Source organism: Diadema antillarum, unplaced genomic scaffold (genome assembly GCF_040938485.1).
Source record: "Diadema antillarum isolate AM-2024a unplaced genomic scaffold, OU_Dant_1.0 seq00000079_RagTag, whole genome shotgun sequence".
NCBI lineage: Eukaryota > Metazoa > Echinodermata > Echinoidea > Diadematoida > Diadematidae > Diadema > Diadema antillarum.
The window spans coordinates 4,383,339-4,410,471 of NW_027271172.1; the positions used below are offsets into that span (position 1 = coordinate 4,383,339).

General features: G+C 37.6%; 1 protein-coding gene across 1 annotated transcript in view; it reads left to right on the forward strand.

Moving 5' to 3' along the window:
- Nucleotides 1-5,879: 5,879 nt before the first annotated feature.
- LOC139726107 (N-acetylneuraminate (7)9-O-acetyltransferase-like) overlaps nt 5,880-27,133 on the forward strand; it is a 45,194-nt gene continuing 23,940 nt past the window's right edge. The window contains exons 1-13 of the mRNA XM_071637186.1: nt 5,880-6,054; nt 11,084-11,180; nt 15,609-15,729; nt 16,245-16,289; nt 19,057-19,119; nt 19,450-19,546; nt 20,778-20,849; nt 22,214-22,304; nt 22,717-22,822; nt 24,005-24,132; nt 25,172-25,390; nt 26,285-26,393; nt 26,828-26,917. Of these exons, the coding sequence (XP_071493287.1) occupies nt 5,880-6,054; nt 11,084-11,180; nt 15,609-15,729; nt 16,245-16,289; nt 19,057-19,119; nt 19,450-19,546; nt 20,778-20,849; nt 22,214-22,304; nt 22,717-22,822; nt 24,005-24,132; nt 25,172-25,390; nt 26,285-26,393; nt 26,828-26,917 (1,413 nt within the window). The remainder of the gene's footprint in view (nt 6,055-11,083; nt 11,181-15,608; nt 15,730-16,244; nt 16,290-19,056; nt 19,120-19,449; nt 19,547-20,777; nt 20,850-22,213; nt 22,305-22,716; nt 22,823-24,004; nt 24,133-25,171; nt 25,391-26,284; nt 26,394-26,827; nt 26,918-27,133) is intronic.

Sequence of the window (27,133 nt, forward strand, 5' to 3'; positions counted from 1 at the left end):
CCCCATGCTTTCACTTTTCTTTTTATTTTATCTCTGCTTTCTTTCTTGATGATTTCCTTATTTCTCATTTGCAAAGTTAGCCATGATTAATGGTGAACAAATAAGTATGTTTTCGAAGGTGTTTATTGATACATTATACCAAACAGAAACAACTATAAATGATAATAATGAAAAGAACTACTCACATAGGACCTGACGTGTAGGCCTACATATTGGTGTCTGCTCCACGTAATGTGCGGTTTATTGCACATGATTGTTCTCGAAAACACCCCATAAAATATCCTGCATACAGAAATGATCATCCCTATTGTGATTATTAAGTGTACAAACATTTTACAAGTCACTATGATAAGGAAAAGTTGCTTGGTATATCAAATACTATTGTAGAGGTTTTAACATCTACACGTATCATATTGCTGCTTAAAGTCATGCAAGACACTCGCACATCACGCGTTAACAACACATTGACACGAGACACTCACATATCAAGTTATACATAGATTAGCTACCAAACCAAATTGTGAAAAGATGGCAATTTTCACTTCTTAGATTTAGGTTGCCAGTATGATGGTTTGCACATATACCTGTCATTCCACCCCCCCCCCCCTTTCAGTGCTATTTAATCCGTCATCTCCTCATCTGTCATCCACCTCTTCATCTATAACGCCTCTTAAGAAATAAGCGCACTTCATATAATGATGGAATCTTGTAAGTAAGGAAGAAAATTATAATATTTCTTTATTTATGACATGTTGAAATATAGGCATGCAAAATAAATGTACTTTTCTATTCTAAAACCATAGCAAATATAAAAGTTCTGATATAAATGAGTTGGAAAGCTATGACAATATATATTCGTGATTCTGCTGACAGTCGCTTATACACACTGCACAGTATACCAAATCTTTTCCGAGCAATACAATATTAAAATGTATCTTGACATGACGTGCATCATACATAAATAAGGTTGGTCACCTCAGAGTGACAATACATGAAATGTGTATGTACGTTATACAGTGTGCAATAATCTACTTTGATAGTTCAAGGGAAACATTGCACACACGTATGTTATGGAGCCCATTTCACAGTCCCCTCCTGAGCATTGTTTAATGGGAGGGGAAGATTGCCACACTATTCTTTTGAATTACACATCGACAGTATTGCGTCATATGCCATCACTGATAATGCCCTTTTCGACAATGCAATGCATATTATATGTTTCTAAATCTGCCCTCAAAGGCTCTAATGTGTAAGATTCCATTATGATTACTCAAAAGCTGAGAAAATATCTTCAGCGAATATTTATTAAGACACTGAGAACAAAGAGCAAAAACTCAGTCTATTACAAATTCCGAATTTGCTTGTGTCTAATGGTAACAGTGAACAATATACATACAATATTTTTGCACACTGATGCATCAAATAAAAAAAAAGAATTATATGGATTAACAAATACTTGCTGATAAAAAGCTGAAATACCCGTGAAATCGTGAAATAAACGACTATAGAAATGGCAAGATTGAAACCTTGTCACACTCCCAATGACTCTCCAAAATAGATATTTAACAAATGTTTAAACACAAAACTTTTCATAGAGGATACTTTGGCAACTGAATGCAACTTATGCAACAAATGTTTAGATAGAAAACTTTTCATAGAGGATACTTTGGCAACTGAATGCAACTTACATTGTAAATATTGACGATCATAGAATATGTACAGATTATTCGTTTATTTAGATACCGTCACACACTACTACAACAAATACGATACTACAGCTTGGAATACCAGAATGCTGAATAGGTCAACTGGCGGTGGAATAGCTGGAATGTAATTAACATAATTAATGCATGTATACATCAGAAATGGCAAGATTGGGAGACTTGTTACAGTCCCAGTCAGAATGACTTCCAAGTCACAGAGGTTATTTGGCAACTGAAAACAACTCAAGTTGAACAATCATCGATATGATTATAGTCCTATGTACAATCCATTGCTTTTTATATCACCACACACTACTACAACAAGTACAAAAATGAGTCTGGAATGCTAACGCCGAGTAGGTTGGATTTGAAATACTGCAGCTGGAATGCCAGCATCACCACTGCCTCGACACGCAAATGACTGTCCATCTTCTTGTCATTCGCCGAGCCTTTCTTCGCCATCATCATCTGATTTTCTGCCTGGACGTGGTTGACACTGACACTCAAATAGCGATGTATAAACAGGAACAAACACCACAATAGCAATACTCTGCAATTCATTTTCGAAACTTTCAAAGTGCAATTCTTATAGCAAGCGAGCGAAAGACGGAAAGAACTGGCTGATAACGTACTCAAAACCACGGATGGTGTGTGAGCAGACGACAGAAAGAACTGGCCTGTAAACTTATCCCAAACCACAGGTGGCGCTCTATATGCGAGACACATTTTCAGAAGCCTAGGCACCGAGTTACACTTTAAGACCGGGTTACACTTTAAGACCTTAACAGGCGTAACCTCTGCACGTGTATTGTATACGCACTCGGAGGGGTGTAGAATGATTGTGGTATAATGCCCTCGGGGCCAGAAGTCGGACAAACAAAAATGATATTGCGAGGGGACAAGGAGGACACTCATCAAATTATTACACCGTCACTTTTGTACTGCATGGAAAGAATAAACCGAAATACATTTGATCTGGACAAAACTGCCCAAACCTTGAGAGAGAGAGAAAGATTGAGTTCAGAGGGGGTGGGGGTAGGGGGCATGGGGTGAGCGAGCTACTCTGACGTGTGTGTAAAATGATTGATCTAATATTTCAAGCTCCATGCCATCAAATAACCATGAAGCTGCTCTATACACAATGTGTATATATCTCCTTGGTGAAATTCGGTGCACAAAATAATGTATGTTTCGCCCCCTTCACAGCTACTTTAATTGACCTCTCCCCTCCATCGAAATCTTCTATTCATCTTTACATCGGCTATTTAGGATTTTTTATTTTTTATTTCACCACTGTTAGAGAATTCACTAACCAAGAAGAAAGCTCTGATAAGGGAACATAATAGTTATCGATTAAAAAAAATGTCTGTAATTTGGTGGACTGATATGCCATGCAGATGGTGCATTTTCGTGTCGTGCTGTTTGCGTCAGTCAATACTCAAACAGATCAATTCTTCATAGATCTATAATTATTATTGCCCCCGTCAGCCTCCAGTTTTTGTTAGCTCACGTGCTCGAGTAAGAACCGTACGATGAGTGGATGCCTGGGCAAGTAAGTCAATAAATCTATAGACTGGTGTATTTGCATGCACGAAGCAGTGGTTCTTGGTATATCATCGACCTGACGGATCGCATCTATCCAGTTCGATCATTTCAATCCGTGTAGAACCGCATACTGTACTCAATGAAAAAATACAAAACTTGTAAAACTGTTTAAATTTCACTAATTTTCTCATCCTCTCTTTGATTTCTTACAATATGAAACTTTTTGTCATTTTTCGTCTGGTTTTGCTCTATCCTACTCTTTTTCTATACGATAAATTTTCTCGAAATCGTATATTCGAGGTGTTTACACTGCAGTATATGTACCTGGCAATATGACATTGCGTTACATTTTCACTTTACATGTTTTTCCTCTATCATAATATTATTGTTTTACATAATCATAATGTATTGACGCATATTCAAATATGTCAACTTTATTCGTTAAATTTTGCTCTTCTGTATTGAAATGCAGAAATAAAACTGAATTGACATGAACTGTACTGAATATTCGGCAATTAGCCATTATTTCTCTCTTGCATGTATTATTACTGCAATATTTTGTGAGGACGTTTTACGGTATGATATTTTTCATATTTGAATGACGAGATTATTACATTCATATTAAATAGTATACTGTAAATAAAACGACGATAATGAATAGCAAACTACAACAAATCTACTTTTACAGTACAGGATTCATGTTATAAAACATATCCGGTTTGGTATACTGTTGCGTGTCAACGAAATTTAGCAAGGTTTGTTTGAAGAAAAAAATCAACAATACATTTTGAAGAAATCAATTGGTATTTCATTACTAGGGTGTTAAGACATGTCGAAACCTGTTTTCATTTATACCTGTCATGAGATCTACAGAGATGAGATACCATATTTTGTATTTCACGTTTTTATAATGATAAGACTTTCCAATGAGTCCCTTTATATCGTTGTTAAATTATAATTTTCTCTCATCTACAACGTGTATACAATGAAATATATAAGTATTATTGACCCTAAATTTAGGAACGATCTTCACCTTCTTCTTCTCGTTTTATAATCTTCTTAATTCTTCTTCTTCTTCTTCTTCTTCTCCTCCTCCTCCTTCGTCTTCCTTTTTGTTCTTCACTTTTTTGTTACACTTTGGTTCTTAGGTCGAAGCAGGATTAGTTTTAAGAGCACCCTCTATTGGTTCTTTTATGCTAGTTTTCCTTTTGGACAGCGCAGAAGTACGATTTTTATTAGCCTGATTTATGAATAACATACAAATTTGTACTATACACTTTCACGAAAGTCCAGTTGGCCTATAATCACACACCTTTTTTTTTCTTTTTTCTTTTTTACTATTGATGGAGATGAATTCACATGGCTGCTAAGGAGCCGGCATGTTTCATAAAGAGTTGCGATTGATCTTATGCTCGATTTAGTGAGCGTAACTTGGTGAATCGAGTGTAAATTCAATATTGAGCGTAAGTCCTGTTTCATAAAGACACTTAAGGCCTGTGCTTGATTTCAAGAAAAATCAAGTACAGTGTATAACTTTAAGTAGATTGAGCATTGCTTGCGATCAATCGCAAAGTTGTTAATGAAACGCAATTTGAGATTAATGCAACTTCAATCTTTATGAAACAGCGCCCCGTATACCCTCTACAGTATGTCTTATCTCATTTCCTGTGTATGCATGGAGATGTCAGTTAAAAAAAAGAAGAGTCCTTTGAGTATACTAGTATCTTTATTCTTATAGTTTAGTTACGATAGTCATCTTTTATGCTATATCCCTATGAGCTTTTCCTCAGTCGTTTTCTCTTCTCTCCAGCTTTTTTCTTATCCTAGTACCAATGCTCGACATTATAAAAGGAAAAAAAAAACCCCACAGAAAATGTGAATGATTTACACAAGTGATTCTCTTCATCATTCAGAATTTCACGTTCATCACCTCTCTCTCTCTCTCTCTCTCTCTCTCTCCATTTTCCAACCATGTCATTCCCCTTTCCTCCTGATGAAGTTAGGTAACCAAACCTCAAATTTTATACTGTAAACAGAGCCACAAACGCTAATTATTGTGTAGGCCTACCTCCTCCCTATAAATTTTTCATCTTTTTGCAAATTATTCTGTACAAGGAACTATATAGGCTCATCTACTAGATACACTGTTCTAAAAAGAAAACTGCAAATAAACATAATCATGAAAAGAAAACATAACATCAGCCTCAGGGGTGTTACTGATCGATGCAAATCTGATCGATGTATATCTGAGACAAGCCTTGTGTAGGCCTACTTTCTTCTTCTTCTTGATACTCAATCTTGAGTGATACACGCCATTAAAACCAAAACAACAACAACAACAACAACATTCTGTTTGTTTGTTTGTTTGTTTTTCGGGGAAGTTTGTCACAAGAGTTAGGCTTACTGACGTTGGTATCTCTTGAACATGACACGGGACTAACAAGCTGCACCTGTGGCGTTCCATACTGTTTGTGATTCAACTTGCGTGACTGGCGATGTGTATGATGATGCTACGCATGGTACACGTACAAGTATCAAACACTGTCAAATGAGCATAGCGAGCTGAGAGCCGGAACTTTCCCGATCGCTAGCTCATGAGCTGAACATCCTGTGTGTAATGTACGGGTGAAAATGGCAACAGTTCCAAAAGCTAACGGTCAGCCATCGACATCTCCCAGTCCGACAGAATCACATCATGAAGACTGGCATCCTTTTGACGTTTTCAACGAGACAAATGCTAAACGGGTCGCATTTATCCTCGTTCTACTTCTTCTCGCCGGTCACTCTCTGCGGCGACACTGGAATCGTAAGTACAATTTGTAGTACTAGAGACCACCGTGGAGCCAGTCCGCGGCGACGCGACAGCGGCGGCTACCCCGAGCCGATGGTCCGCCAGCTCGATGGTCCGCCAGCCACCACCCGGCCCGGCCGTCTTTTTATCCTTCTGTGTTCAGAGTTACTGTTTCACTTAACCTATCAAGAAAATAAACGGCAATTGTGCACTTTACGGCCCTATATTATCGGTCTCACAATTGCCAAATAAACATTGGTGTGTGTGCTCTAGATCTAGTAGGCCTAGCTAGGGGAAAACAGGAATGGATTTATTTGGTATTTGTGTAAATTTGGTATTGGTGTAAATTTGGTATTAAAGGACAAGTTCACCTTCATAAACATAAGGATTGAGAGAATGCAACAATATTGGTAGAACACATCAGTGAAAGTTTGAGGAAAATTGGACAATCGATGCAAAAGTTATGAATTTTTAAAATGTTTGTGTTGGAACCACTGGATGAGGAGACTACTACAGCTTGTGAGTCATATGCGTACAACAGTATAAAGAAAATGTAAAGAAAATTCAACATAATTTCACTTTTTTTCGCATAATAATAGAGCACTTGACTTGCCTCTTTCTAAAGGCAGGGGGAATAATATTACCCATAACATTTGTCGGTAACGAGTCGGGGGAATGTGTACTTTTTTCAAAAGATGAAATTTTGTGAAATTCTCTTTATATTTTCTCTATATTGTTGTACGCATGTGACATCTAAGTTATGTTGTTGTTGTTGTTGTTGTTTTGTGTTTAGTGGCGTTTTCCATTCTCTTTAGAATATTTACGCCAAACACTTATCTATAAATTTCTTTTCCTTTTATCATTTTTTTTTTTTTCAAAAAGAATATTGTAATGAGTATCCTTGGTCAGCTGTCGGTACGTCTATTTGCCTGCATAAAATATTCACACACTGCAGTAGTCTTCTCATCCAGCGGTTACTGCACAAAAACTTCAAAAATTCATAACTTTTGAACGGATTGTCCAATTTTCCTCAAACTTTCAATGATGTGTTCTACTAATTTTGCTACATTCTCTCAATCCTTATGTTTATGAAGGTGAACTTGTCCTTTAAACTTACTCGATTCGGCCTAGTCTATAGTATTAAAACGACTATTAAGTTGGTGAATGTTAGTATTGACCATTGTAAATATTGTAAATTGACTATTGCTAAATATACAGTACAGATCTGAGACATCCTGTACATCCAACTATAGGCAGATATAGGGCTGGCTATCCTGGGTTTCAGAGGGCTAAATTTGGCTTCTCACTTCAGCACAACTTCTACTACTAACTTACTAGGCTAGGGCCTAACGTTAGATCCAAATAAGAATACCAGGCTAGGCTAGGGATCTGTTATCGGGTCATGATATGTAGTGGGATCAAGACATGATTAATGTAGGCTCTATAAAAAGACCTTTGTTATTTTCGCAAGGGTTTGATTATTGGGAATTTCGCGAATCACTGTTGGATTGCAAATTTAACAACATGCCAAAATATCTCGAATTGACAGGCATTGGTGGCGGTGCACTTATGACAGCCTCGGAGTCAATCTCGTGAAAACAACATCTTGCGAAAATGTCAGTGACCTCCTCATTCGCGAAAATATCTGTACGTGAAAATAACAGGTTACTGTAAAAGTACTAAAACCAAGGAATGTTCGCGTGCATTTTAATTTCACAATCTTCGCGAGCACCAAACTTAGTGAAATTAAAATGCATGCAAAAATTCTTGCCTACACAATATGCATTGGATGCCAGTGAAAATTTCGTGTTGTAAGAAAGGCTGTCGGCTCCAATTTGCGAAATTTTCATGCCGCGAATATGTTATGTTTTACAGTATACACTAGTAACAGTATCGGGATTGTTCAAGAAATTTACTCACGGCCACATGCATCATTACCACTGACCAGCATCTTGTGTAGTTGTGAATGTAGTACTGTAGACAGAAAAATCGGTCTGTCTGGAGGAGTCTTTTAATCATTTTTTTATTTTATCGCTTCTCCTCCAAGGGGATCCGTGAAGCCATACGCAGTCTTCGCAGAACATCCCCGACAACCGAGTTACAGACCGATCTTTCGGTCAATGATATTGACCGTAGAACACCTACTTGATGAGCTGAGGCAGTCACTGTGAACTGTACCAGTGCCAACAAAGTGCCTTCTGCAAGGGCATAGCTCTTTTACTGTTAAGAGATTTGAACTGATGTGGTCTTATCCAATGAGCTCTTTCATGGTCCGTGATTTCAAGAAATTAGTGAATAGTGATGTTTTTCAAAATGGCCGTATGAAAAAATATGATTATTCGTACTACATAGTGTATTTTACTATATTTCTCTCCCAAAACTTCAAAAAAGAGAGTCCATACTTTCTGAGAAAGGGACAGATGTTCAAAAAGGACATGAAGAAACACTACTTACTTGGAAAAAACTTGGGAGATGTAAAGCATTGCTTATTTGCCCCTCCAGGTTTCACTATCCCTCTGATATGTGCTATACTTTTGGGGATGGCTGTTCCAGCATTTCTCGAGGATACTTTTGAACTGGTTTACACTTGTTGCTCTGACTTCTGTCCTAGGGGTTCACTGTATATAGTATGGCATGTACAGAATGGGAGTATTCAACACCATTTCCTCAAAAACTGCAATCAAAACACTGCCTATACACTGTAAGTGATTGATTACAAAGGGATACAAAAATTTTCATTTTTTTTTCTCTCTCTCTCTCTTTTCGAATCCGTCCCACTCAGTGTATGGACTGGAAAATGAATAATTTCCATTCCTGTCCCCCTTTTGTGAATTCAAGGTCAAATTAAATTCTCTCCTAATACAATTTATACAAATTGTAGCTCTTTGAAAGTTCACCAAAGGTTCTTGTTTCCTGTAATATGTACAATACCACCGATTGCAGTACCAGAGTACATGTAGTAAAACCCTTGATGTGTGACTCACTCGGAGCCAGTATTTGATTTCTCTTCAATACAACAAACAGTCTAGTCTGAAAATGGCATGCATGGTGTGCACCTTGCAGCTGCAGGTTCATTGGTTCTGTGTTTGCCATTTTGTGGAGGTATACTGTGCTGAATGTCAACATGTGATGATAATATTATGGACTTTATTAATCGATGTTCACATGTGTTCGATCCCCCCCCCCCCCCCAGACTTGAATGCCACGTGTGTAATTTATAAGCTCATGGCCACTTAATGTGTTTTCATGGCATCAAGCAGTGGCGGATCCAAAAAGGGGGGGGGGGGGCAACCGGCGCATGTCCCCCCCCCCCTTTCCCCCCTTTATATTTTTGCTAAAATCAGAAGAAATAAAAAGAAAAAAATTAAATGAAACCTGAAAGTGGCACCAGAAATATTTAGTTGCGCCTGTCCTTTAGTCTTTTGACCTATTTTTTATTCATCTAGAGCATGAATCCGCCTCTGAAAGATATTAGGCATCATGGGCACTAGCAAAGAAACAATAAAAACAAAATAAAAACAAAAACAAAGCATCTTGATATTTGAAGTTTAATTAGTATTCAATATGATATGTTTTACATGCTTGCCAAGGAAGCAATGAGTAAACTCTTGTAAGCTAACAACCCATGGGACCAACTGAGCTCAATTTACATGCAAGAGCGTGCACATTTTCATTGTAGATGATGAGCCATAATGTACTTTAACATGTACATTTTGTAATCACTATTTTGGATTAATGAATTACTGTGTAGCAGGATAACATGGGAAATGAAAGATTACTGCCTCACGAGCAAGTTGAAGTCCTGAGTCTTTCATGTATAAAGTTGTAAAAATGAAATCAAAGAGCAATGTTCCAGTATACATATATATATTTTTTTAATCCAACTGCTAATCAAAGCAAATCAATTCAGCAAGACATAATGTGATTCCAGTGCCGATACATGGGATCCCCTTTTGGCTTGGCGGATGAAACTATGGACTCTCAATTGTGAGGCCTCTACAAAAGGTTGTAGTTCAAGTCTACTAGCAACGGTGGTTGTGGCCTTTTGCCAGGGACTGTACTCTCATCGCCTAGTCCTAGCTAGGACTCAGTCTTACAGCAGGTGGAGGGTGCCTAGATCCAGTGGTCCAATGGTTCCTTGCTCATTTACATATTTGAGCTCTTTCTTTAATTGTGGACATGTGAAATACAAATGTACTTCAGAACACATCAACACATGTACAAATCAACATAAAGTGAGAATCTCAAGGGTGTACAGAGGGGTATATTGATGAGGGAATAACCTTTATTCTTCTCTGATTCTTATCACACATCTTCAATCATTTTTCTCTAGACTTGTATATAAAGGTATAAGTTGAGTCAAAATTTCATTTGGTGTAATGGACAAAAATAGGTTGGGAAATATATTCTTTGTGCATCTAGACTTACAGCTTCATATCTTTGGTAGGACATCAGAATCAATGAGTTTCATCAAAATGTAAATGGAGGCTTAAATGTCCTTCGGATATAGTGATTGTGTGGAGAGCAGAGGTTTCCCAGTTTAATGTGCACAACAGTCAAAGCACCCTTACTTGATCCTGAAGTGCATTGTCCATCGTATTTCCAGATTTCCTTTGATAGTTTATCGACTTGTAATACATTGTAAGTCTCATCAATCTTTTTAGCCATCTGCTTGTACAACACTGTTTATGAAGCAACATTTTATCTATTTAGATCAGTCTGTCTAACGTACACTGGTAATTAGAGATCTAAACCATGTTGTACAAAAGTTTAGATCGAACATAAGTCAGTGAATCAAACAAAAGTCTCTGAATACTCAATTCTGATTGGCTGATGCCTGACTTGTGTTCGATGTCTGACGGCATCTTTTCATGCAACATGGCCAAGGGCTAGTAGCAAGTGTCATCAATTTGAGTAAACTTTGTATATCAATATTTCATGCCAGGACTTCTTCTTTTTTTTTTTTTCATTTATCCCATGGATGCCATTTTGTTGCCTAGCAACCTGCCGCATTCCATTAATCGATCTTCATCTCTCTCGACAGCGTACGACTCCTGCTCTGCCCTCTTTGAAGGCGGGGCTTATCTGGGACCAGGAACTTGGCAACCTGAGGGATGTACCCTGCACCACTATTCGATCAAGTAAGATTGCATTCCAGTCATTCAAGCAGGGGTGGCATCAATGTCAAATGTCAAGGAAAGCAAAAAAAAAAACAAAACAAACAAAAACAAAACAAAACCAAAAAAAACAAAACAAAAAAACCCAAAAACCTAACAACAACAAAAAACAACATGGCAGCCAAAACACAATATCCAATGGGATAGACTTGGGAGTGACATGCCACAGTGGTGTTTTTTTGTTTTGTTTTGTTTTGTTTTGTTTCTTTGTAAGACAGCTGGGGATTGGACAGGATATCACTAAACTGATTATCTGACCAATAAGTCATTTTCACCAAAATTTGAGATGCAAGGTCTTATCACCCCAGCGACGATATTTTAAATAGAAATGTTTACAATCCTTTTATATCGCCTTTGACATGCATTGTATGATTTCATATACACATTGATTGTTTCATATAGAATGACACATTTTGTACAATTCTATCAATCAAGCAGGGGTAACCTGCAGATGAATAACAAGTTTTATGATCTGTTCAAATTATCTTGGACATACAATTTACATGTCCCTTACACTTTATGATTTGATTTCATACACTTTTTTATCCATATTGGAGTAACACTAATAATGCGATTTATAAAAGCAATAAAAGAAAGTTTTAAGGATCTTATTTCTTGTGAAGTTGAATTTTATTTAATTCAAGCACTCCTGGTGATCAACAGGCTGTGTATACATTATATTACAATTTATGTACATGTATCTGTTACTGCATATACCATGCATATTTAATACAGTTTTCTTTTTCCTGTTAAAGTTTCTATTCTATGACTTCTCAAATGAAAAAGCTTATATCCTACGATGGGTGGGGGACCTACGACGTGTATATCAATATCATCTCTGTGCAGTCATGTAATTAGCTTGTTTCAGGACTAACAGAAGATAGACACGTTTCATGGTGGCAAAATTTCCCCTTGCTTCTTTTGAACAGGATGCTATTTTAAAGTAGTAGCTCCATGCTCATAGTACACAAGAGTACATTGGATGTGAATTTCCCAGATGGGTGTGGTTTGTCAGGGAGTAATCATAAAGCTTTGATTTCATACAATGCCAAGGCTGTTGACATCCGGTGAATGGCCAGGGTTATTTATTTAGTGACCCTGCTATTCATCTGGACAAGATTTGTTCTCTCCTGTTTGCAATGCAGTATTCTTCTGTGAACAAAACAAAACAAAACCAAATATATATATAAAAGAGACATACACACAAACAAATCAGCGACAGTGGAGGAAATTAGAACTATGGCTTGATGTAAATGCTGTATAATGATAAAAAAAGAATAACACCAAACAAAACGAATGATGTAAGGTTTGTGTGTAGCTCTACCATCGATAAAAAGAGTATCTAGGCATAATGCATGCCATCTATTATGCCATAATTTCTCCAAGAAGCATGGAATTGGTCTAGAATACATTGCCAATGGTCGAATTTTCCTTCAAAATATGTACTTCTTTAAGAGTTTTTATAAATAATCAGCTTATCAAGTGTCATAGTGCTGAAATTTACATAGTTATATTTTCGTCTGAGCTTTCATCAAATTTGCAGCATCTCAAAAGAAAAAATGAAATAATTATGATAATGAAATATGCTATGTAAGGCAGTTCAGGTTCTGTTTACCTTAGGGAGCAATGATTTAGAAATGTTTAAGATATCATTTTTGATGCATACAATGTAGGTCAATAGTATCACAAAACATACTACCATATAAGATGTTTGCACTAAAGTCTAAAATGTAAGGAGATATCACTATTTTTCTCATTAAACCATAACTGTAGACGGTTTAGTCTGGAAACATTTTCAATATAATTATTGTTCACATTTTGTATATTTAACAATACTTGACATCAATTATACTGGTTCAAAATTGTACAATTGATTGTTTCTATCCCTAACTCACATTTAGAACTATTTTGAAGCACTAATGCTGGGTTTTTGTTTCATCTACAAGTGGTAAATTGTGCCTTGAAGACTTTTAATGTACCTGTAAAAATGATACATGTACCTGAAGCAATTTGCATACATGAGTTCCCTTGTTCACTACCAAGAAGAATGATCAAAGTTCCAATCAGACTTGCATGTGTACAGCTCTGGAGGTTTTTAAGTGATTAGCAAATATTAACCAGGATGTTGTTATCATGTTTCCATCTACAAGTCCAATTTGCACTCTGCATATAAGACTGCTCTTTGGGTTTGCTGGTACCTTAAAGCCCCAGACAGTTGTTGTCCGTGTGGTTTTTCCCCAAACATGTCAAATATTTTCACTCACAGATGAAAGGGTAAGATTAGGGTCATTCACACTTATGCTAAAACACTGTAGGACTGTAAAAGTGGAAATTTTTGCAGTGTTGAAATTGTTGTTTGCATTTCGGGCAACCAAGAGCTAGTGTGAAAATAAAAGCATACTATTCAACACTGAAGGCCATATGTTCCTATTATTAATGTCCTGATTCCCCGTGGAATTGAAAATGCGCAAAAATCATCTTACCTGGCCTTGTGCTATAATCGAAAAGTTACTCTTGCAAAAATATCTGCTTTTATAGTATTTCATGATGTGAATTCGAATACCTTGCAAAACGCTGTGCAGTATTTACAGAAGCCCACTAATGGTGATATTTCAGTTTGAATCCTGCCACAAAATACCACCATTCATATTTCTCACATGATCTGATACGCTCCTTGTCTTCTCCCAATGGGAGATGTGCATTTTTATTATGTGCAGTGCTATATACAGTGCATGAACAGTACCTCAAAGAAGTGTACTTTCAGGCCAGAGATATCACAGTACTGTACAAGCTGTAATATTTTTGGGAGGGTTTGATATTGGCAAATTTCACAAATCACTGTTGGACTGTGAATTTCACAGCACGCCATAATGTCACCATGTGGTAGGGTAGTGTACTTACGATAGCCTCCGTGTTCAATGTGAAAACAATATCTTGCGAAAATGTCCTTGACCTCCCCATTCGCAAAATATCTGTACATGAAAATGACAGCTTATACGGTAGTTCATGAATGAGAACATTGCCAAATGAATTTACCATAATTTACTGATAGAGAATTCTGTTATACGATTGGTCAATCAACCATCCAATACATTGTACATGTATATCCTTGTATTATGTGAATGAGGTTGTAGCCCCATTGCATTTATATGTGTACAAGATGGGTTGATCAATCCTATGTAGGTCTACACCAAACATGGCTCAAAGCTGGGGACATAACCATCAAAAATTTGTCCAAAGTGACTTAAATATAGAATTCATTCAGGCTTGAGATTTAGATGTAGAACGTCTAGTCTCCACAAAAATCATTGCCCCTACTTGATCTCATGTATTTAGTATAAATAATGGGAAATATGTACGGTCGGTCTGTGGCCATATTCCATTTGGTTGTGATCAGTCAAACACAAATTGGCAATTCTCTGATTAATGTCACATATGAGCTCACTCCGCAGTTGCTCTGTACTCTAGGATACGAAATGTAGTATTCCCCTCTATGTGACAAAAGCAAATTTTCAGTCATGCATGAATGCTTAATGCAATCATTGTAACTATTCCTTTGTACAGCCCCTGCATGCAAAAAAAAAAAAGGAAATAAATGAATGAAAAATAGAATGAAAAAAATAAGTATTTTGCCATCAATGATGAAACCAGAGAGATTGTGATGGTATTTTTTATGCACAGGGCAATGGAAGGTAAAATCTCGTACTAAATGTAGTGTTCATTTTGGAGTTGCTGGTTTGTGCTTGATTGATCACAACTTAAAAAAAAAAACAACTTTCTTGAACGGAGTTTTGCTCAAACTGTGACTCTCCTATTCCACTCATTTTCTGCTTTTATTCACACACACACACACACAAATAATGTAGGACTTTCCCTGTCATTGGTACATGGTTTTCAGGGAAACTTGTCTATAAATTTCCATACATTAGTGACTTGTTCTAGTAGTAGTATATATGCATACATGTATATATATGTAACTCCAGGGAAAGAAGTGTTCTGTCACAGAACTTTGTAAGTCATGATTTACAAATGTAATGCACCAGTCATTCACATTTTTTTCATCAGATTTTATTTAAGAATACCCATTTTGTTGCCTGGAGTGCTAATGGAATCCACCCATGAAAGAATGTTTTGATAACTTATCAACAGATGATTCATTAAAATAGAAAAGAAATAAATTTCACACACTTCTTAAAACTTCAGAGTTCAGACAGGAGGAAGGTATGGTTTGAAACTTATATTTGTTTGTTTTGATCTCACATTATGATTTTAAATTTCCTTGTTTTCAGCCAAGTCTTCAAAGATGAAATTTACCACCCCAAACATTTAGGAAGTGGCTACTTAACTTATCAATTTGTTTATGTCTTTATTTTTTTGGTGTTATATTTTCAGAGATGCACCACAATGTTTAAAGGACAAACGCATCATCATTATGGGGGACTCCAGGATGCGGCAGCTCTTCTTCTCCCTGCTGAACATCGCCTCCGTACAGGCACCGGAGGAAGCAAAAGTCGTAAGTGGTATCCACTCGTGACATTGCAGCCATTGGAGGTGACGTTTCTTTGATCTTAGGGTGACAGGAGTACCTGTGCTGGTGCCTGTACTATAGCCTGAGTTGATAATGATATATTAAATATATTTTAGACGAATATGACAAGGCATCTTTGAATAATTGAGCCTTATTTTTTTTTTTTCGGGGGGGGGGGGGGGGGAGGGAGGGGGTTGCTTAATCAATTAAGTGTCATGATATTCTGAAGAAGTGCTATAATTCTATATTCCTTAGTTTGATTCTCCCTGACTTATAGTGAAGATGAACCAGTAATTGATTGTTAATTGAAAGGGCTGAGGGATAGTAATAAAAGCATATATTATATATATCATTCAATTTGTGTGTTTGTGTATTCTCTTGTATAGATGGAGCCATCTAAATTTAGGATAGATTTATGCACATATCTGTTTCCTGTCAAATGTGCCATTTCTGCCATTTTTTATTCAATTTCTTCTTTTATACTTTTCTTCTTTCTTCAGCATTCAGATATACACCACCATGAAAAGGATACTAATACTGACATTGTAAGTACAAGATGCGAACCTTGCGTTTACCTTACAAAGTTTTCATGAATTGAATTTTGCAGAAGTAAGGGAAGGAAAAACTATAAATACATGTTTAATAGTACAGTAGTTGTATGTATTTTGAACAATGGTTTCAAATTTGATTTTGCATTATGTAACTGATTAATTCTGGCATTTCTAAATTTATAAATTCACAAGCTGCTCAGTGTACATAGAGCATTGCATTGAGGTTCGAGCCTACTGGAAGAGATTTTAGTAATTTGAACTGCTAGTAGGAAATTCTCAACCAGAGCAAGTTGCATGGAATGAGGCATCAGCAAAACCCTGAGCAGAACAGACAAGTCATAAAACAGTCACAACTTGAAGGATAATTTTATTGCTGACAAAGTCACATGACTGCATTGTAGGTCATGTGACTGGTCATGTGACTGCCACTTGTATTGCTCCCCAAACTCTTGAAACTGGCATCCAGTGTCTCTCACTGGTACATGTTGAAACTAAGCATTCTGATAGCTGCATCTCAATGGGACCAGTTTTTGCCATAAAAAACCCACCAGCTTTGCCCATCACATCTTTCCTTTGAGTTTAAAAGCAGATACCATACTGTAAGTGCAATTCCCTATATGGTCGCTGACTAATGTGTGTACTGGGCAAAGCAGGTGCCTGAAAAAAAAAAGCGATGTACACCCTCGCTTCATTCTGGGGGAAAGAAAGAGACATCCTCCTCCTCCTCCTCCTCCTCCTCCCCCTCCTCCCCCCCCCCCCCCCAAAAAAAAAAAAAACAAACAACAAAAACAAACAAACAAAACAAAACAGGAAAGTAGGGGCTCAAAGTGTCTGTGTGTAACAATATTTCCGCTCAGTTTCATCATGATATTGTGCATATTGATTTCTTCAATATCCAAGGTCATGGGTGATTCCATTAGGCTTTCAGGTTTGTTTTTACCACCATGTTTTGCTTTGTTTTTTCATAGTAGTCAATGCTTCAGTGATTGTATAATGCAATGAGAGTTTTGACAGATGATGGCACAGTGCGGGTGCCTTTATCACTGCATGGATAGCCATGTCATGGCCACCACCAGTGCTGTCAGGATATTCGCACATGTCATGCAGATCATACTTTGACCTGATCAGACCTATTAGGCAGTTAGACATATAACATGTATTTGCTTAAGGGTTTAGCTGGGGATTTTTGCGAGGAGCGTGTAAGCTGTCGAGCATGCACATGTGTTCCAGACACCCAAAAGGGAAGTGTCCCCTCTCAACAGTATGTGATCATATTTAGGGCTGTGTTCTATTGACTCGATGGTTATATTCAGCACGGTTCTCAGGAAAACTAATCACTTCATCAGACACATTTAACATGGTCTTGTTAGATGTGTGTGTGGTTGCAACATTGTTTAATAGACGTGTGTTGGTACTAGTTTACTGTATATTTAGCAAGTCTGATTTCTTTCACAAAGCGGGACTCCCCGACAATTTTGCGAGTGGTTAGATTTGCGATCGTGGAATACAGTACATAATGAACAGAGAAATGTACACGTAGGCATGTCCCATTCATGTCAAGGTCAGAGTAAATATTTTTGTGTGTTATTAAATTCACAGGTAGCACATGAGAAACCCAAAATTTGTGAAAATATAAACCTTGCGATGTATACAGTGTATACAGTATGCAAGAAATCTCAAACAAACTCTATGTGTACTGCTGTGGGCATCTAGTTTTTTACCCAGAACCATAGCCAAATAGGCTTCAAATAACAATATTTAACAGGTGATTAGGTTTCATACAGTGTGAGAGGTGGATATTGACAGTGACATTTGTTGAGCTAGAGAAGCATGTGGCATAGTATGTCCATTTCACATGTACTGTACACTGTGGAAATTTTCACATTGTGGAAAGTTTTGCTCACTTCATGCAATATGAAACTAGCACAAAAACAAAAGCATCGACATTGCAAAATAAGTTCAGAAAGATGGTTGATGAATATGGATAAAGGGTTCTCTAAACACATCCAGTAGTTGCATTTTGCATACTGTAAAAGTGGATATTTTCGTGCGACTAATTTTTCACGCTCGGCGAGGTAAGAAGAGTTTCGTGTGTTTTTAATTCTGCGGTATCAAGACATCAACTACAGGAACATATGGCAGGCAAAGATATTTGCATGCTTTTATTTTCGCGCTAGTTTCTGATTGCGCGAAATGCGCGAAAATTTCAGCACCGTGAAAATTTCTACTTTTACAGTACCTGTGACAGTTTCGATGACTTGCTGTCAGTCATCGTTCTCAAACGATGCCTAATCAGCAACTGAAGATTTGGCGCCAATTAGCAATCACCCAGGTGTGACATCCAGATGAAAGCACTATCGTAAATATCAGACAGTTGGTATGCCCCCCCCCCCCCCCCCAATCCCGGGTCATGTTGTGGGGGGTTCTCTTTATTCAGATGGCCTCTCTCTGATATGTCTGTTCAGGTCAACTGGATGGGGATGGGGTGGTATAACGAGGGAGAGCCAGGACCTTTATTGCTGACTGAGAGGAGTGATAATCTTCCATATCAGGGCAAATACCCCACTACCCCTACCTGTCAAGCTATTTATGTATCAATCTTCGTACATACTTATCTGTCTTTCAATTTTCTTTCTTCTATTTGTTATCATATTTCTCCTCCCCCTCCTTTCTTTGTTTAAGTGAAAATCATATGAATTCCTTTATCTTTATTCCTGAACAAGTTGAACACTATCTGTACCCAATTATCTTGCCCACACAGGAATACTGGTGGCTTCCTGAGTTGAATGATACGACAGGGGAGGCATACTCAAAAAGATTGTTGGTAAGTCTGTAAGATTCTTTGTTTTTCTTTTTGTTCATTTATCATCAACTCTCAGCACATTTGCAATTGTACCAGTTTGTCAAGAAAACTAACTTTTTGAGGCATGAATTTTCGTCAGTTTGTCTTCGTTTAACTATCAAAAGCCAGTAAGAGCAAGAGAAGCATGATAAAGCTAAATTTGCTATCTGTAGCCGTTCACATGATCCAGGAGGACAGAGCCAGTAGATGAAACCCTTGAGCTAATGATTACACCCCACAGTGGTTTGACCGATGCCGTATGATATTCATTTGTTTGTTTGTTTGTGTGTTTTTGCAATTTCACACTTACAGCAGGCCGAGGTGAAGCCTTTATTCGTGGTTCATGGCGTTGGAACGTGGACCATAAAGCTGAACGATGGCTCTCCGACTGCCCTTGAGCAGTTCCAGAGTAAGAGACATATTCCTTGAAATAGAGATGAAAAGGATTACAGTAGAAAACTAGAAATTAAAGCATTCGGCGAGTGCAGACCCGTCAAGCTAGCAGTTCATGTCCACCCATACATGCATGCAATATTCCAATATAGAAGCCTTTTGTTTATGTCACTAGCTTCCAGCTGTGCGGCACCTCGCCCGAGCAGAGAATGCACTTGAGTTTGCATATATGTAAAATCTCCAGTACGCACAGCTTGAGCTCCTAAGTTCATTGACCCTATATGCCAAAATATACAAAAATCCTTCAAATATCCATAAAGATTTCCGGATCACTACCAAAAGTGAATCATCTATTGCTTGTGTCATTATCGACGGTTCCTGCAGTATTCATTCAAATCCGTTCACAACTTTTTGAGTTATTTTGCACACAGACAAACAAACAAACAAATAAGCACACCAATGCCAATGAAAACATAACCTCCTTCCTTGGAAGAGGTGAAAAACATGAATTCAACGACCTGCCAAAATAACTGCCCTTTGGATATGTGAGTAATAAGTGTGAGAGCATTGTACGTACTGTACATGCAACATGGGCAGGCAACTGCTGCACACAGATGCATGGCTTTGTGGCTACATGCACATAATTTATGCCTATATGTTGAGAGCATGCAAGCAGTACAGTATTCACGTTCGTTCATTAGTAGACAAACTAGGAGGCACGCATCAGCAGCAATCAATCAAGGTGTCATTGCTTTTAGTTGTGGTCAAGGGGGTGCGGTGGTGGAGGAGTATTTGATAATTGGAAATACCATTAGATTAAGGTAATGTAGGCCCATTTTGTGTTTTCAGTAGGAATTTGCTCAGTTAGCATGGTATTCAGTTGAATTACATCTGTTTTTATTCCTCTGCACCCTTCCCTCATGCAAATTTACCAACGTCTGCTGATAGTCAATTCCCGCCCACAAATTCAACCGCCTGCGATATTGTCGTACAACTCCTGATTTTGAAAAAAAAAAAAATGTTTTACACGTGAAGTATCTGTTATATTCAGTTGATTCTTGTCTCTTTCAGTTTTCCTTTTTATGCCTCCTGTATTGTTGCCTATTATGTCAACATTTGTGTAATCACATCAAAGTTGATTTCTTTCCTCTGCTTCTTAGCATGGGGAGAAGAAAAAATTCTTATATACATCACAATGACTGTGTCATTTGTTTCTGCTCTTGTCTTGTTTTATTTTTTTTTAATAGAAAATCTCACCAAACTGTCCCCAGTCATGGACGATGTGGCTAGTCAGATGCCATTGATCTGGATGCTGCAAGGTAAAGTATGAATAGATGGGTCTGTTCACAAAGTTGGGCACCTTTTAAGGCATTTTATCTTTAATTGCCTGTAATTCAATAAAAAATCTAGTTAGAATTTTCTTACTTGGCCATTTTATCTCTGGTGAAAATAAAAAGCATCTGAGAATCACAAACATATTGTTCCATAATGCATTTTGGAAATAATTATGAAAAACCAGTGTTGTGGATGTAACTGGACACCGTGTGCGTGTTACATCCACAACCCCTCATTTTGAGACATATTGGCACATCTGTAATGATCTTGATGATAAGTACTTGCCTGATTACAGTGGGCTCTCTATTTAATTCAATGCAACAACAACTGCAATGAGGGTATACTGACTTTGACAGTTATTGATGAAAGTTGCAGAAATTTTTTGGTGTCCGGTTCATCCACAACTTGTGACATTTGGGTGGAAACCGTTACACCCACAACTTTCATCATAAACTCAGGGAAGGTAGTATTCTTTTGTTCAAAGAATCTCTCTCTTTTTTCTTTCAACAGCAATAACAAAGAAAGTTCCATTTGGATGAAAATATTTTATGTGTTAAAGTTGACCATCAGAAGTGGTTATGTGTTGCATTGGATCTTACAACTGTGAATTTCTTACTCCCCTCCTTATCAATAATGTAGTGTTTGGGGTATTTTCTGTGTCAAAAACCCCTGAGTATATCTTGTGCAGGACATAATCTTGCTAGACATTACCCTTAATGTGATAGTGGAACAAAAGTTCTCGCTTTGCTATTGTCTATCTTGTCTCCTACTGGAAAATTTAAATTCTCACTGTACAACAATGAGGTTAAAATATCTGCCAGTTTCTATTGTGTCATTTTCAGTACCGTAGTACACCAGTGTGTGCAATACTACTGTAATAGCTGTTATGAAAATCTGTAGATTTTGCAAGATTTCACAAGACTCTACATATGTATGTGTCTTTTACAGAAATGTTAGAAGGGTGTCTCTTCATTACCATCTGCCAAACTAAACATTTTAGGGTTTAGTGCAATGCCTGAGTGGTGAATAAGGGCCTCCTTCTACATCTACTGGTATATATATGCTGTTATAAAATCCCTTTAGTGGCTTTCATGTAGTAGTTGCAGACTTTGTGATCCAAGTGCACAAAGGTAGTTTAGATCAAATCCATGGTGTAAATTTCATCTGTGAACCAAGACAAGCATGGAATAGACATACTATGCTCTTGTAAGTGTCAGCTTGCATTCATTATTTGATACTTGTTAACATATGTGATATGTCACGCACATTTGCTCAGCTTAAAATTTTGCCTAATCCGTGAACTAGATTTAATTAAAGTATCTTTGTGAATTCCATGTCCTTCTTACAGCACCTGTCGAAAAGGAGCTCTTGTGGGACACGAGAAAGATGATCACCAACGAACAGCTGGATCAGTACAACTCAGTCGCTGAAACTGTCCTGTGAGTTGAAGGAGGTGCCTTTTTTACCCATATTTATAGTTGTTTTTCTGTTTGTTTGTCTGTTAGTTGTCATTCTGTCTATTATCAATCTATGTTATTTATCTCTTTTTTCTATTTATCTGTATCTATCTTATATCGTTATAGCTACATGTGTATCTTATGTCCATTTATTTGTCTTTCTATATGTATCTATCCATTCATTTTATCCATCTACACTATCTATCTATCTATCTATCTATCTATCTATCTATCTATCTATCTATCTATCTATATCTATATCTATCACCACTCTTTCCTTTCCTTTTTCTTTGTTTCTTTGTCCTTGAGTCTGGATATATATGTAAGTCTTTCTACAGTCAGTGATATATACATGTATTTTTCTCTCCTCTCTCGTTTTGTCTTGTTGATGCAGAGCTGACACCCATGTCCATATGTGGCATTCATCCGTTACCATAGCAACAGGGACAAGGAAAGAAACTGTAGATGGGCTCCATTTGGCTGACCAGCCTATTGGTGATGTAAATTGACTTCTTACTTCTGCTTCTTCTTTCTGGTGACACGACATTTGCTCCTGCAACAATTGCTCCGATCTTATTTTCTCCAAGGACTTTGGGTTAGGTTGTGATAGGATTTGGGTTTAGTTTGATGGGAGGGTTAGGATTAGGGTTATGTTTGTGGGTAGGTTTTATGTTTGGCTTAGCATGCAGATATTTCATGGGAACAATTGTTGCAGGAGCAAATGTCATGGAACCCTTCTTTTTACCTTCTTACTTGCTCAACAAGCTATCCGATCGTAGGAATCCATGAATCTTTGCACACCGGTGAGAGAATTTTAATCTGCGCAGATTCAGAGTGCATCAAAAGAACTGTCACTCATAGACAAGGCCTCTTTATACTAATAAGTTTCCCAAACTGTGAGAGCTGTATGTATTCTATTGTTGGTTTCATTCCATCAGATCTTTAACAGATTCGGACAACAACCTTCCAACATGTCTTCAAAGGAGGTGCAATGTGAAGTGTTTGCAAACATTGGCAAAATTAATCCATGTACCCTCAACAATGAAATTTTCTTTCTCTCTTTAACTTTTGTCTGGCGAATTGTTTTCCAGAGTCAACCAGTAAGAATATGGATGCACATGTCTGAATATAAAAGTTACTACCTAAAATGCTAAAATTGACTGTGAGTGATAATCCTTGTGGAATAGTGACAACTTCTTACCCTCTCTTGCCCACTCTCTCCCTCTTTCCCTCTCCCCTTCTCACTGACACATACTCTCTGTACCTTTCTCTTTCTCTTCCCCTCTCTCTTTCTTATTCTCGCATGCTCTTTATTTTTCTCTCTGTCCCATTCTCCTTCTTTCCCCTATCTCTCACCATTATTTTTATCATCATCACCATGATCCTCCTCATCATCACTATCATCATCATCATCACCTTTATCATCACCATCATTACCAACGCCATCATCATCAATACCAACATCATCACCACCATCATTATCACCATCAACATCACCATCAACATCACCGTAATCATCACCATCTTCATCATCATTACCATCTGCATCACCATCATCACCACTACCACCACCATCCTTACCACCATCATCTCCACCATCATCTTTTTACCACCACCATCATTACCACCACCACCATCATCATTATCATCATCATCACCATCATCATCTTGCCATCTTGCAGGATGTGCAAATACTGCTGAATAGATTCTGCAATAAACAGGTCAACCCAACTGATGCCACCTGCTGCGTGGATTCAAGCGCTGAAATGAATTTCGTCCAACAAGCAACGTTTTGCTTCTTTCTGATTATGTAAGTTAATCACAGGTTGATCACTCCTCTAAAGATTGAAAGCAACCATTGACAACAGTAAATCAAAATCCAATATTGACCCTGCATCACAAAACCCACAAAAAGTCTCACACGTTGATTTTTTTTTACATGTACACCTGAAAAAACATACATGTGTGTTAACACAGCTGATTTGGTTATACTGTTTCTTCTGACAGAATAACACTTTTTCAATCTGTATTTGAAGTTTGTTTGCATAATACTAGCTAAAATAGCATGTTTGTTTTAACATTTTGTTTTATTTATTTTCTTTTTTATTGCAAGTTTGTTTTCTCCATTTTCCACCTATAAAGTGCAGGGAACTGTCACTTAAAAAACCCACAGAGGCTTTCAAAATAGTCAGTAGTACATGTAGCTTTCACACTTGACATAATTGTGAATAGAATGTTCTTAACGAGTCTACTATAGTAGACTTGTGAGGCGATTGTGATGCGCTTTAAAACCACGGCGACCTCGCTACGAAAGTTTTGGACGTGTTCAAAACTTCCGTAGCGAGGTTGCCGACCATGGCGATGGTGACGACCCTCCGATGGTGACGACCCTCCGCGCTTTATGCAGTGGATTGGTTTTGGGGAATGTCATGCATTAACTGATATTTGCCAAATTAACAACATGCCAAAGTATTGTCTCCCATATCGTGAAAGCAATGTACTGTAAAACCAGAAACTTTTGGGAATGGAGCGGAAGGTCTTTTTTGCTGCATGAAATTTTAATGAATTGCCACTTGCATTAAATGCATTTTGTAGGCAGACACTTTCATGTGCATTCTACTTTCACAAATCTTGGCTCCTCACGAAATTTGCAAAAGTTTCATGCTTGCAAAAATTTCTGTTTCCACAGTATATTATCTTGGAATTGTGTGTCTAGATCTCACCAACATCATTTTACAGTACCCTTTCAGGATATGTCATGCTCTATGATTTGCGGGGAAGGAGTAATTGGGAACTGCATGTCAGGCTGATTGAGACTGCTGAACTTCTTTTTCTCTTCTCGGGCACAGGTTCATCTTTGCAGTGTTCCTCAAGATCCAGGCCCTTCGCAGGGAGAGATTGCTCAGGTCTTCGTCGCTTAGCAACGCAGATGCTGAGGCAGCCAATCACGTGGCAGAGAAGAGCGAGGCGAGCAAGGAGGAGCCTCACTGGGTCGACACGTGGTACACCTGCTCGAGTCACCTGGCGCGATACGGCGTTGTCATGGCATACTTCTACATCTGCGACAGGTTGGTACCTCTGTGTCTTTGAGCATTGCACAAATTCGTTTTGATAAGGATGTGTGCTTAACCCGTTCCATGCTGAATTGTGAAACCCCTATAAACTTAATACACAGGTCACCAGGTTCCTGTATGGAACGGGTTAACAATGTTTGTGTGTCCCTTTTGCCACCCCTGAAAATTAGATACCTTTCATAAGCTGGTACAATAGAGGTAGGTAATTTCAGACCTTTCCTTTTGAATGATAAAACAGAAAATGTTTTTATGATGGGGGGGGGGGGGGGGGACAATACTACACATTTCTGGTGAATTTATTTAGATTCTGAAAAAAATTCCAACTGTTATTCTTGGTGCAAAAGGGGAGGGAATTCTCAAGAGACGTGGGGTTAGTCTTCCATTTTTATTTTAAACACTCTGAGGTATTACAGTAAGATTTCATTTACGCGATGTTGGGAGATTTTATTCTTCAACCATGCAAAATTGTGTGACTTTTGCAAAATGGGATATTCAACCTTGAAAGGGAAAATGTATCTATGAATGTGTACTTAATATGTAACCTTTTCTTAAATTTTTGAAATTTTATAGGATTTAAGTTTGTGTCTCCATCTCAAATCAGCAAGTTGCTTGTGATTTTTTTTTTCAGCTTTAGTGAATTATACTACTTCCATCTAATCATTCCCCATTGGAAGATATGGAGAGAAATTTAGAGATGCCATTTTGATGAAAATTTTGCTGATGTGTTCTACTTATATTTCTGCATTCGCTCAATCCACATATGTAGTTCGGTTTCATCCCCGATTTAACACATCAGGCTATTTCATTTTGTCTCTGGTATTAATGGATAGTTTTCAAATCAGTATCTGATACATTGCTCTCATTTGTTTCTTTCTGTGGTCTACATAGGACAGATCTGTTCCCGAAGAGGCAGAAATTTTATTCCAGCAACTATTTCTTCTTCTCTGTCTCTGTGGCATTCCTGCTTTGCGTGTTCTTTCATAAAACCACCAAAAAGGTGAGATGACCCATCTCAGATTTTGTATATTTTTTGCTTTCAAGCAAGAAAGGTGTTAACTCAGTTTTGTAGATATAGTTTTGTAGCTAAGTTACGGTAACTAATGTGTCCTCAACACTGTGCTAAAGATGCTGTAGTGAATAAGGAGAGAAATGTTTTTGTATTAATGCTTCATAGATTTGCAGTACAACGTGTAGGTTTTGATGATAGCAGTAATGATAGTAATTGTAATTGTGTTTATGATAACAACAATGTATAATGTAAAGTATTTTTACAATGCAGTGATAGAATTGTCATACAGTGTATGTATTAAAGCTTAGGTTAATCCTCTGATTATTTGAAGCACAAAATTCATATGGCCATAAAGTGCCAATATGTGTAGTCCCACATGCATAATTGATTTAGGGTTATTCTGTCTCTGCATTGATCTACAGCCCAGTATTTTGAACCTGGACCAAACCAAGGAGTGGAAAGGATGGATGCAGATTTGCATCCTCATCTATCATTATTGTGGTGCAAGCAAGGTAAGATACCTATTTTGGCCTTTGCCATGAAGTTGTCACCAGAGGCATTATGTTTTCGGGTTGTCCATCCGTCTCTCTGTCCGTCCTTCCGTCTGTCCATCCTTATTCAATTTTGTTGACAACGTAACTAAAAAACTGTTTGAGGTAGCCTATTGAAACTTGGCACATATACATTGTATGATCAATGAGTGGGTGAAGTTGCGCCTAATAACTTTT